The 12,639-nt window shown below is 34.9% G+C and overlaps 1 protein-coding gene across 1 annotated transcript; it reads right to left on the bottom strand.

Annotated features, from left to right (window-relative positions):
* Positions 1 to 1,032: 1,032 nt before the first annotated feature.
* LOC114261680 (5'-deoxynucleotidase hdd1) lies at positions 1,033 to 8,462 on the bottom strand. The gene is made up of 8 exons (XM_028201968.2): positions 8,000 to 8,462; positions 5,439 to 5,563; positions 4,864 to 4,901; positions 3,806 to 3,916; positions 3,629 to 3,708; positions 2,648 to 2,684; positions 1,602 to 1,643; positions 1,033 to 1,479 (listed from the first exon to the last, which is right to left on the bottom strand). Exons 1-8 carry the CDS (start codon positions 8,264 to 8,266, stop codon positions 1,394 to 1,396), a joined length of 786 nt encoding a protein of 261 aa, XP_028057769.1. The 5' UTR covers positions 8,267 to 8,462; the 3' UTR covers positions 1,033 to 1,393.
* Positions 8,463 to 12,639: the final 4,177 nt, after the last annotated feature.

Here is a 12,639-nt window from a genome sequence, read left to right on the forward strand (position 1 = left end):
AAGAAAAAAAGAAGGTACATTTAGATTCTCACTATTTTATTTTTATTTTTATTTGTTTGTTTGTGTTTTTTGTTTTTCTCACCTTGATGATAACCTAATTATTCTTAGCACCCTTTTAAATAATAATGGTACACCTCTCAAAATAATAGAATTCCAAATGGGTTGGTGGGTGTTCAAGTACAAAGAAACTTTTTCAATAAGAAAATTGGTGGAGCCTTGGTGTCAGATTTTGTTTTCAACTCATTAAAATTCAACCTGGTTACAAGTTATTGACTTGTTCAAAAAGACCATTTTTAATTCCAAACCATACAACTACACAAAAATTATGTCAAAACTTTTTACTTTTTTAATTTATCTGAGACAAGTTTAAAAATATATTTTTAAATTTTTTTTAAAAAAAAATTCACTAAAGATAAAAATTAAAAAAAAAAAAAATTATTTTGGTTTATTTTTGTCATTTCCGATTTTTTTTTAAAATTATAATTTTCTAATCTTGTCGAGTTGAATCTAAAAACCTAAAACTCTTTTAAAAATTAATTTTTTTTTTCTAAACACGAAAAAAAAAAAAAAAAAACACTTCCTAGAACACCCTGTAGTCTCTTGCCCATTAAAGGTTATTACAAGAGTTGAATTTATTATTATTATTTTTATTTTTCATTTTTGCTGCTAAGCCAAGCTAGTATGCAAAATAAGACTCAACTGTGACAATGAAAGATTGCTGTTTTCATTAATGTATTCAGATGTCGTTTTGATTTTAATGTTTGTTCTACATTGAAGTTGTTACCATTATCCTGAAAATAAAAAAAAATACAATATATAGAATTCTCTCTTCCTCTCCCTTTTTATTTTTTATTTTTTTTAAGAACTATAATAAATGGTAAGCTGCCTTTCCTAAAGATGTCACTATCCTAATGAAAATTTTAGTGTTCAGCATTTTTACAAAAAGAGTAGAGAGAACATTTAGGCCATTTTCCTCAGCGGATGGTGGTGAAATTACAGGAGAGAGACATGTGAAACAGAAAACTAAACACATGCCAAACCAACAAGGATAGGCCCATACATTGATTCAGTTACAAAATTATGCTAAATTACATTATCCGAAAAGACGCTGAATTATATTGGAAATTCATCAGATAAAATGTAAGCACCATAGTATATAATACCCTTTTGAGTTCTAAGAGTTCAACACCTTCGGTCATTTAGAAAATGATGGTGAATCCTTGTCATGCTTGCTGTCAGATGTAAAATTGTCGTACTTTCACATTCATGGACTGCAAAAATATCAGACCGAGGAACATCTGATGACCAGGTGAGAGGGCAGCGCAATTTTGAATTCAAAAGGAATCGGCTAATGCCAACCAAGAAATGTAAGAACTTCTAGTGGAGCTGGTTATCAATTAGGCCTGTTTGCCAACCTTGAATTTCTCCTAGAAATGATCTCAGCCGCCCAACTCTTTCCTATTTCAGTTTGAAATTTCCCTGCAAAAAAGGGAAAAACACATAGGATGAAAATACTAGGGAGGCATGGAAGTAAGCTTACTGTACATCAGCCGTTTTTGTGTATATATGCAGGTTGAAGTTGAAGAAATTATTAAGTTCACCTGCTGTTGAAAGGAAAAACTCATCCAGCACTTTCCCATGCTCTGATACATCATCACGACACAAAACATGAGAAATCAGTTCACCGGTGCTAAATTCAGATAATCAGCATTCTAGACTTTGAGGACATAATACAGCAAGCAAAAGAAGAGAGGTCTGGATACAACATTATCATAATAGAAAAATGAAAAAAATGGGCTTTGATCAAACACTTAAATTAGAAAAACCATATCAATGAATGGAGCTATAGGCAGGCTAAAGAATATGGTCATTGATAAGATTAAACCAGATTCAAAATGACTCATAATGCTCTTTACAACAGATCTTTAAAAAAAGTTTCACTCAGAAAGAACCTACACAAACACGTCAACATTGCTCTGGCTTAATTGTTAATCTGGTTTAAACTTTCAATACCATGTTACGAAGACGGGACCACAAAGAACAAATATAGGCATTGCCTTTTCAGTCCCGAGACTACACAAACCTCCATTAATATCCTAGGTTCAAAGATTGAATAGAATCTAGTCTCAAGAAAAAATTATAATTTATAAATAATATTTCTATAGAAAAATCAATTGAGATCAGAGCTGATGAAACAGGTAAATGCATCAATACTCAATTATTTGTTGAGTATATATTACAATCAGAAATGTCATGTATCTAGAAAAACCATTAGTGCCAAAATTTGAATCTATATCATAGATCTACACATTTCAGATTGTGGACACTAAACTGGTTTTTTTTTTCTTTTCTTGGTAAGTAGTCTTGTTGTAATATAATTATGTTCAATGTATTATGACTAGGCCGAAAATAGAGGCCAGTTGTGTTTAAAGGCTTGCAGCTTGCCCTAAGAACTTCAAATCTGAAATCACATAGAATGACATAAATTCTAAACAAATGAATTAAAATATTGGATGACACTCAATTAATTTAATCATGATGCCAAACAATAAAAAAGAAAAAAATTATATTCTACACATCACAGAAGCTAGTTGTATACTAGTACATTTATGTAAGTACATAACCATTTGAAAAACATAAAACTAACCCGTTTCATACTCCAATGCTTGCAGAATCATTTCAACCTGGAGACATGAAAATAGGTTAGACGGCTTGTGAAATCATCATTATGAGACAGGAGAGCTTAGGATTTCGTTGCCTACAAAACTGTACACACTTGAAATATTTACTCGAACACACAAACACAAACACAAACACAAACACATGGCAGGTAACAAAGATCAGAGGCCGCCCTGGGTTGGATAGTTATATAAAATGATAAAATTCATCAAGTATATTGGTGAATGACTTAATTCCAATCTGTGAAAATCTAACCAAGTAAAAAGAAAGAGGGGGAGGGGGGGAAACTTTCATGATGAAATGTAGTTCAAAGCCTGCAAAGCGGATCCTAGTTTGCATTCATGGCAGATCTATTAATCATCAAAGCAAGCACTTATTTTCACAATGATTTTTGTACAAACAAGCAATTCTCAAAGCTAAAAACACCAGACCATTCATAAACATTTTTATAATCTTAAAAAAAAAAAGCATAACATTAAATTCATTGGTTCAATTCCAAATGGATGCATGCCATTGGGACCCTCCAATAAGTCTAGAAAGAAATTAAAGCCTCGTTTGGCAAGAGGCTATTTTAGCCAATTAGCCAAAAAGTTACTAAATTAGCCAAAAAGCCAACAACCCATACCAAAAAGTCAAAGATTCTCTTTTCTCTCTACTTTTTGCACATCTTTTCGTAATTAGCCAAAAAGTCATCCCAAACATACAAGTTTTTTTTACCTACCTTTTTAGCCAAATAGCCAAAAAGTTACTAAATTAGCCTGTTCCCAAACGAGGCCTAAGTCTCAATAGAGATTCAGCATATGGTGAAATTTTACTGGTGCAGAATATCATGTCAAAAGATTGGAGTTAATAATGAGAGGTAATACCAGTAAAAGAATTTTTCGAAATGTAAAGACTATTTGGTGTGAAAAAATATTTGGAATATCAAATGGCGTTAGTAGCTACGCACTTTGTCAAAATCTTTCACAAGATTAGCCTCAATAGAAGAATTATTTTCATACTCTGCCCATAGTTCTTTCATCTCTTCAGCTGCAAACAACAGACATTTAATTACAATTTACAACTAAGTTTTAAGGCCAAGGAAATGAACATGAAACAAACCAAGATACCAAGTGTTAGAGAGTACCCCTGAGCCCTCCACCAAGAACTTCGCACATTTCATTTAAAGCTGCCTGCTCTAGTCTGCTCTTTTCTTGTTTAGGCACACCATCAGATGGTGTTATATCTCCAACAATTGCTACATGAGTCCAACATGCATCTCAAACTCCAAACTCAAAACCAAAAAAGCATAGCTAACTTTTTCAAAGTAAGATAAACACAAATTGCCAACAAATACAAATGATGCATTGAATATGAATTAAATAATGTTATAAAACAGTATGCTGCAAAAAGATTGTGAATCTTTGATACCATTCCAACAACACCAGTCTTCTGTATTAATCTTAGGTTTTGTGCAGGGGATTATAAGAAAAAGTGAAATCTAGAATTGGAAGAAAGAACACGCATATGTTAGAAATTCTCCCATCATATTTGCCATATTTATAGGAAACAAAAATTGGAAGAAATGAGACAAAGAAAGATAACACCAAGCATATTGCACTGGCAGGACTTCATGGTACAACTCTTAAAGAGAAAAAGCATCACATTTTAAAGCTTGAAAGAATTTAGATCCTTCCAGTGAAACAGTTCAAACACTTCAATAATTTTCAAATGCATTACATTTGAAGCTCCTGAACCTTAATCCTAATAATATATACACTAGAGTCATGTCAACCAACATTCAAGTGTAGAACAATATGAAACCTAGAACATACTAAAGGTTGTGCTCTCATGATGTAAAAACTGATGTGCTACGATACTACTGTCGATACTTGTACCATATGATTATTATTATCACAAAAGATTAAAGCATTATCTCCAAACTCAAGAAGGGAATTATAATATATATATATATAAATAAATAAATAGAAATAAATAAATAAATAAAAACTTGGTTGCACCTAAAACCAACCTCAACCTACACCAGAAACTTAAGCTTCATTCAGCATTTGAAAAAATGATAGTTAAAGAGATGATGTTCAAAGCCTGATCCCTCTTCATCTTAATGAACTTAGTCTTGGAATATGACGATTTTCAATATAAGATATCAAGAAAGAAACAAAAAAGATGGATTCAAAAAGATACCTTCTGCAATATCGTGCACAATTGCTATCTTGATGCACCTGTTTGAATGAGAAAAAGAAGACAAAAAGTAATTAGACTTAATTGGAATGCACTTGGGCAACTGAAAAACCATCGAGTATCATACAGTGTCTGGCTAGTGTATGGAAAGGTTTTCAGAAAATGTAACCAAGTTATCTCCTATATGTATGCAATTACTAGCTATTTTTCCTTCAAATTCAAGTTACAGCTCTGTAACATAACGTCATCAGACTCATCACTAAAAAAGAGGGGAGATAAGAAGTGTTGCTGGATGGGCAAATGTAGGAACTCCATGCTCTGAGTACAGTATTGATAAGGATTTGAAGGGTAATAGTTAATGATTAATTTAATCAGGCTATCAGGTAGCTGAATGTTTACCTTATCACATACTTATCATACATTTTTATTGGCACAGACAAATTCACAAGATAGGTGTAGCAAAAAATCCAAACTTTTTCACTTAGCACGCAAACATACAGAATGTCATGGTAACTAGCTAGCAAATTTATATAAGGTATAAAAAAGCACAAGTCTTTGTTAATTTGACCAAAGCCAACCTTTCCCTGTTCACACCAGGAAGGTCACCAGCAATTAAAGCCATCAATGCCATGCGATACATATGATCAGCAATAGACTCAGGACCCTTTATTCCGTGATTGACCCATCCCTTCCGCTTTGTGGTCTACAAAATGGGGAGAGAGAGATTAGATGATACTATACAAGAAACAATAGAATCTTTCAAACAATGAATGCTTCATAGAAAATTATATCATTTTTTATTTTGAATGACAGATAATAAAACAAAGTACGCACAGTTCAGTCCCATGCTTGGGAGGGGTTAATTGGATACCGACCAAAGCTTTGGCAATACATGTACAAAGTGGCTACTCTCAAGTTCAACCCATTTGAATTAGTGATTAAAAGATAAAATCAAGTAACATAACTCAAAATACCATAAAGCACTTAAACAAATTAATATATAAGAAAAGGAATATGATAATCATCAAAACATAAAAGGACGATGCCAAGAAATGGAATGAAAAAATGAATCAGGATTAAATTTGATTCCAAATAGGTAAAAAATAAAGTCCATATATATACTCCCTCCGTCCCATTTTATTGGTCCAAATTTCCATTTTAGTCCGTCCCAAAATGTTTGTCCACTTTCTATTTTGGGATACTAAATTTGATTAGATTTCCAAAAGTTGCCCCTTATAAATCATTATAAACTCATTTTAAATTTTAAATAGAAGGGCAATGGTGGGAAAAATGTTTCAAAATTTGAATTAGAGTGTAATGATTGCATGTATCCTTAATAAGTTGGATTTTCTATAATGACAAATAAATTAGGATGGAGGGAGTATATTAAATATGTATCCTATTTTGAAGAAATTTCAAATATAAAAAAGCCTTTCAAGGCAACCTCAATAAAGCAGGAACTGGGTTAGGAATAAAGCAAGGAATAAAAATTGAAATAGTTCAGTGCTCTCTACTTGGCAAATTCAACAGCAGTTTACGAGCTGCAAAATGAGCCTCCTTGAGGCTGTTTCACTCATAATTACACTGTTGAACACAGGTCTAGAAGAGTAAAGTTATCTAGTCAGTCTAGTCAGTTCTTGAAGATCACAAAGCAGGAACTGGGTTAGGAATGAGAGTGGAGACTGGGGAGGAGGGCCTATGTAAAGTTGGGTGTGGGAGCGAGGTTCCAGAGCAAGGAGTGAGGCTCCTATAGAAGTTTCCTGGTGCTCAAGGATGAAAAGGTACACTGACTCCCAATGAAATGAAAAGGAAACAGGAATCAGGATATGTCTCTCCTTATAGCTTTGTCATCAACCTTTGATAGATCTTCCTCAATGCTAGAAACTTCAAAATTGGTAGTTCGGTACTTTGGATCCCATCGAACTGTGCAACATATCTGACGGTGGCTAATCACAACTCAGCATTACCAAATGAAACTAAAATCACCCGATACTACATGTTTCTTTCTTAAAGAGATGGATGACATGGAAAAGGGCCACTGATCGATTAGCTGTTAATTGGAGTATGACAATTTAGGGTTTGAACTTGGAAGGTGTTGCATAAGGAGTGAAAGAACAGTAAGCTGGTAATGCTAGCCAATGGTTAATAATTCAATTGCTACAGAACATATTACATGATATATAGTAGTGAATTACTTTGCAGGTTACTCAACCCAAAAAAAAAAAAAAAAAAAAAATTACTTTGCAGGTCATGAATTTTTTGTCTGTTGAGTATGAAGTTCCATGATAAAGATTTCATAACCAGCAAGACGATCCATAAGCCCCATAACATAGCAGGTTAAATGAGTGATAAGCCATTACAATTTTCTCAACGTTAACCAGGACTCCATCAACGCCCAATTCCTTTATTTTCTTTCAACTTGAGAAACACTCTAGTCCACTGCTCACTTATTTTCACACTCGAATCAAATGGAACAGTGAACCATTGATTCATCTGCTGGCCCATCTACCTCACTAATACAAACCAGACCAATACAATGAAGCCCCTAGGACCAATGGAATATGCTAAAACAACATTTAATAGTAGTTAAAACCCTTTAAGACTCTCAAGGACTTCCACTTTGTTGGCAGGTAAACCTTTTCCCCTTGGTATACTCCCTCGCACTACACAGTATTAGCTGTTTTATTCCCGGTAGCAAACTAGAGGTTGGCAGCTCATTTTACCCAAAATTACCTTTAATAAATGTTACTAATAGACCAAAATCCCCAAGATTTCATGTTAGGATAGCAATGCTCACAGATCAACAAAACTGATTCAATGCTCCATTAGATAATATCCAAGCATTAAAAAGAAACTACTACTAGATTTTGCCATCTCCTACCCGCCATGGAATTCATTGATTAATCGCACATCACAGCTATATAAAGACGAACCCACCATTTTATTTTATTTTCTTGTCATCATATGACACAAACCCAATTTCATGCTTCAATTTCATCATAAAATCTCTCAATTGCAACCAAATATGTCCAATCTCAAGCAATCAATCAGCTATAAAACAAGCAACAGGTACAGCATGTAGAGTCAATACAATTCAATCACCGATCATCAAACCAATTCATCAAATTCAAAGACATACCTTAAGACGATGGCACAATGTGAGGAAATCAATGGCCGAAGAAGACGACGAAGCTTCTGTTCCATCCAAATGCGAGGCCATCTTGGGCCCCGACCCAGATTCGGAACTGGGGTTCTGGGCACGAACCGAAACGAGCCTCGGACTCGGAGGGTCGTTGTTGAAGAAAGCAAGGTTCAACGAGGTTCGATGAAAACGGGGAGAGATAGAGCGGTTGAGTGGGAGAGAACAGTGAGGGGACGACGAGAGAGAAGAGGGATTAGCTGCCATTGTTGAGAGGAGAGAGAGAGAGAGAGAGAGAGATTGAAAATAGTTTTGCTTTTGAAAAACACAGAGTAGCGGTGCTGTTTTGCTTTCGGTGTTTCTGTTTTCCAATGATTTGTGGGGAAAAAAACGGGAACCTTTGGTCTTTCGAAGGTCGTAAATTCCGGGTATTAAAAGACGAGACGAGAGAGAAAAAGGGAGTCTCATTGATTTTGACTATAGCTTAAAAAAAATTAATATAATTTTTTATTTTTTATTTTATAATTAAAATTTTAAAAAATAGACATAATTAACCCTAATACCAATAGTAATTAAAAAAATTTATGAATTATAATTAAAATAATATTATAATTAAAATAATAAAATAATTAAAAATATATATAACACATCCCTATGTATATTAGAATTTCCTTTTTGACTCTATATGTGGCTATTATTCCGGACAAAAACGTGACAACAGCCTTTGAGAAAGGCCTGGTTTAGTCAAGATTTTATTTTAAAAAAATTTAAAATTTAACTTATTTTTTTAATTTTTTTTTTGAAATTTAAAAATTATTAGTACAAAATACAATCCCCAAACCACCCTTACTTTAATATTTGTGTTTGGTACGGTGGGTTCGGTGGAGCAAAATTTGATGGTAAGGTCATGTTTGGCGGATTAAGTTGGATGAGATTGTTAGTAAGAAAATTGTCAGTAAAAAAATTATTAATATGAGGATTGTTAGATCATCTCCAACGATGTATCATTTATTTCACTAAATTTGAGTAAAAACTCTATCTGATATCTAGCACTTCAACGGAGCATTTTTTGCTGTCATCAACACACCGGTCGATCGGGAGAACAACCAGGCGGAAGACCTATTGGTCGACCGGCAAGAGTAATCCATCGATTCCAAGAGTGTGCTTTGGTGTAGGAATTTTTCAACTAAGCAGATGACCGGGGAGACATCCGGCTGGACGTTCAGTTCTGCAAAATCAACAGCACCAAACAATGAAATGCTAAAAGCTCCCAGATGTCCTTTATTTGGTGAAACAATTTTGATATTCTCGATTTGATACCGATTTGATGAAATCATTGGAGCTGAAAATGAACCATTTTTCATCAAATTCAAATTTGATGATAAGTTTGATACACGATTGGGAAAATTCTTAGTGAGGTGGATTAAGTAAAAGTGTGTTTGTTATGATGATAGTGTGAGAGATGATTAGTAATGGGATTGTTAAATTATTTTTATATAAAATAAATAAATAAATAATTTTTTGGGGAATTGACTAGTAAATCCCATTTTGTGATCTTGTAGATCATGTGGTCCTAATTGTTTTCTTTTGAACCGTATAGTCCTTATGGTTGGTCGTTTACATTTTTGCCACTGATGAGTTAATTTGGGAATTGTAGGGGTGCGTTTGTTTATGGGAATTGGGATGTGTTTGACATTAACGCAATGGAAAAAGTGCACTAGTAATGTTTTTAGCTGGTGTGTATTAGTGGCGCGTGTTGTGAACGTGAATTGTGGAAAGTGTGAAACCCATGCAGAAGTTAGATACATGTTCGTGGGCATACCCGACCCGCTGGTTGTATTTCCAAAATTCGAATCAAACATATCCATTTTTGGACAGATGAAACCATGGTGATTGACAAGAAGAACCCTACAATTTATTAGTCATTGTAGATTTGAATTTCAAATTAGTGTGATTTCGAAACCTACATTATTAATGGAGGGAATATTTGATAGAACTATTGTGTGAATTCGAATCTGTATGATCTGCGATTTCGTTGACAACGTGTTCGTGAAAACCCTAATTCATCCCTGCAACTGTGGGATATTTTGTGTGAACACCTCAATCAGAGTTGAGGTGCATTGATGGTGTCTGCAGAAATCGTGTTCATATGTCTCATAAACGTAAGTTGTTCAATGTTTGGATTATTTTTTTAGGACCACTGTGATGTGATTAGGGTTTAGTTAGTTTGAGGCTGTGGTATCCCCTTTATGATGTATGCTTTTTATATTAGTGATATGGTTTTTGGCGTGTTTACCAATGTGTGTAATGTGTTGTTTGGATGTGGGATGGTGGACGTACATCTTGTAAGAATTTATTTTATTGAATGTGGGGCACTTTGTATATGTAGGACTATTGATTATATGGATGTGTGTGTGCATGTGGTAATGTGGGGTTATGTGAATGTTAGCTCAGGGGGTGTCTGTGTTGGTAACTGTTTTGTGGTGGGAATATGTTGTATGAAGACTATTAAATGTCCTCTCGTGGGGAGGAGTTTAATGGCTACAAAGTACTTGTAATTTGGGGGTTTATTGTCACTTGGTTTCTTTGACTAGATTTTTATATGTAATGGTTAATGATGTGTTAGTTGTACGTTAACTGGAATGTTGAATGTGTTTTTATACCGTTGAAGACTTAAAACGTGATTTATTGTGTGGATTTATGAATAATGGTAATGTTGGTTGGTTGTGTTACGTCGTTGTCGTACGTGGTAGGTTTTTTTTTGTTTTTTGTCCATGGTTCTTGTTTTGAATTGGTAAGTATTATTGGGCCGTACTGTATTTGTTGTGTTGTTGTCACATTGTTGTGGAACGATTGTAATAATTGTAGTCTAGTTGGGTGTGTTACTGTATAGGTAAAAACTTCAACATAATTGGTTGTGTGAATTTACGATTGACGGTAATGTTGGACGATTGTTTTTTGTCGTTGATGGACGTATCGGTGGTTTTGTTCTTCGTGTCCATGTTTTTATTTTGATGTGGAAAATGTTTTTGGATCCCAGTGCATTTGATTTCTCTGTTATTGTCAGCTTGTTGTCAAACAAAATGAAATTACTATAGTCCTGTTGATTATTGTTTGATTGGTTAATGGGTTTGTTATTTTAATTTGTAAGTGTTGCTTATGGTAGGTTGTTAATTACAGGTACGAAGATGGGTTCTGTCTGTGGACGAGGTCGTGTGAATGTGAATAGTGTGCCGCTGTTGGGTTGGCATCTACAAGTAAACTTGGGGTGAACATGCCAGGACGAGTACTGTTCAAGCAGCCTAACGTTGAGGCTTGTTCTGTTGGTGTTAGCAAACTGCCGAAATTGAGACTGAATTTCCATTTTAACGTTACCGGAATCATTAAAATGGTTTACGCTACGAACTTGAGGGACGTGCATTTGGCACATTTGAGGAAGACGCCTTTTTGGGTAATGATTGAAGTTATATTAATCAATCAGCTTGATCACACGGAGTTCAGGAAAGGGGATGACCTGATTGTGCGAATTATAAGGTCGTACAACGTCAGGGAGGGGAAGTTTTATTAAGGGACGAGGTATTGATTTTACAGATCAGGATGTGATGTTGTTGTTTAGTTTACAAGGTGGGAATGCATTCCTTCATTTGATGCCAAAGCCAAGACTTGCATCTGATTTTGTACAGCATAGATGCCCCGAAACAAGCCGCATTACTGCAAAACTTGTCAGGGATTTGTTGACCGAGGCGGCAGCCGGTGATACACCCCGTGACCATGAGGACACTGCAAAATTCCTGTGTCTATATGTGTGTGGTAAGTTGTTTTTTGCAACATTCGGAGAGACAATAAGTTAGACGTTCATTCGGTACGTGGACAACAATGATGCAATGAAATTGTATGATTGGAATAGAGCTGTACGTAACGCGTTAATGTGTTCGATGAGGGATTTTCATCGAAAATCGGAAAGAGTGATCGGTTATGTAGTTGCTTTGACGGTAATTATTATGTAAATAGTTTGATTGGTATTTTATTATTTTTTTTTACCACTGTTATGGTTTTTGTTAGTAAATTAGTTGGTGGTTGATTGGGTTTGTTTTGTGTTTGATTGTACTCCAGTTTTGGCTATGTGAACACATGTCTAATGTGAAAGCCAAATATACGCATAGATTTCCCAGGTTCCTGAAGTGGGACATTGGTGAGGTGGTATCGCGTTTGCGTGGTTTGAAATTATCTGGCCCAAACAACTTTAAGGTACGTTTTTTTGGTTAGTATGTTCTTTTGAGCCGCCAGTTATTTTAGTGGTGTAACTGCTATGTATCTTTATTACAACATGTGTGGTAGGTTAATTGTGTTACTGTTTGCTGTAGGTGGTGACGGAACAGTTAGTTGCCGAAGAGCATGAGTTGATGATATTGCAAGAGGATTCTGCGCGAGTGGAAGGAGTTGTTGGAGTGGGTGCTGACTGTCGGAGGGGGTGTATGGTGTCGGGTGGTGTTTGTAACATGACTGAAGGTGTGGACGTATTAGGTGTTGAATTAGGTAACGAGTTTTGCAGGAACATGCAGACCAACCCGAGGACGGCAATTTCAAATATAAACAATGGACGACATGGAGAAAAAGCTAGTGAAGATTATGCTGCGCTA

This window comes from Camellia sinensis, chromosome 5, assembly GCF_055761805.1.
Source record: "Camellia sinensis isolate YWXY chromosome 5, ASM5576180v1, whole genome shotgun sequence".
Taxonomy (NCBI): Eukaryota; Viridiplantae; Streptophyta; class Magnoliopsida; order Ericales; family Theaceae; genus Camellia; species Camellia sinensis.

Excerpts from the sequence above, each read along its gene's own strand:
- LOC114261680 (XM_028201968.2), bottom strand. The coding sequence starts at position 8,266 with ATGGCAGCTAATCCCTCTTCTCTCTCGTCGTCCCCTCACTGTTCTCTC. Across the intron at positions 4,902-5,438 it reads CCTGGTGTGAACAGGGAAAG|GTGCATCAAGATAGCAATTG; the intron begins GTTGGCTTTGGT and ends TCATTCAAACAG. Across the intron at positions 1,480-1,601 it reads GTTTTTCCTTTCAACAGCAG|GGAAATTTCAAACTGAAATA; the intron begins GTGAACTTAATA and ends CCTTTTTTGCAG.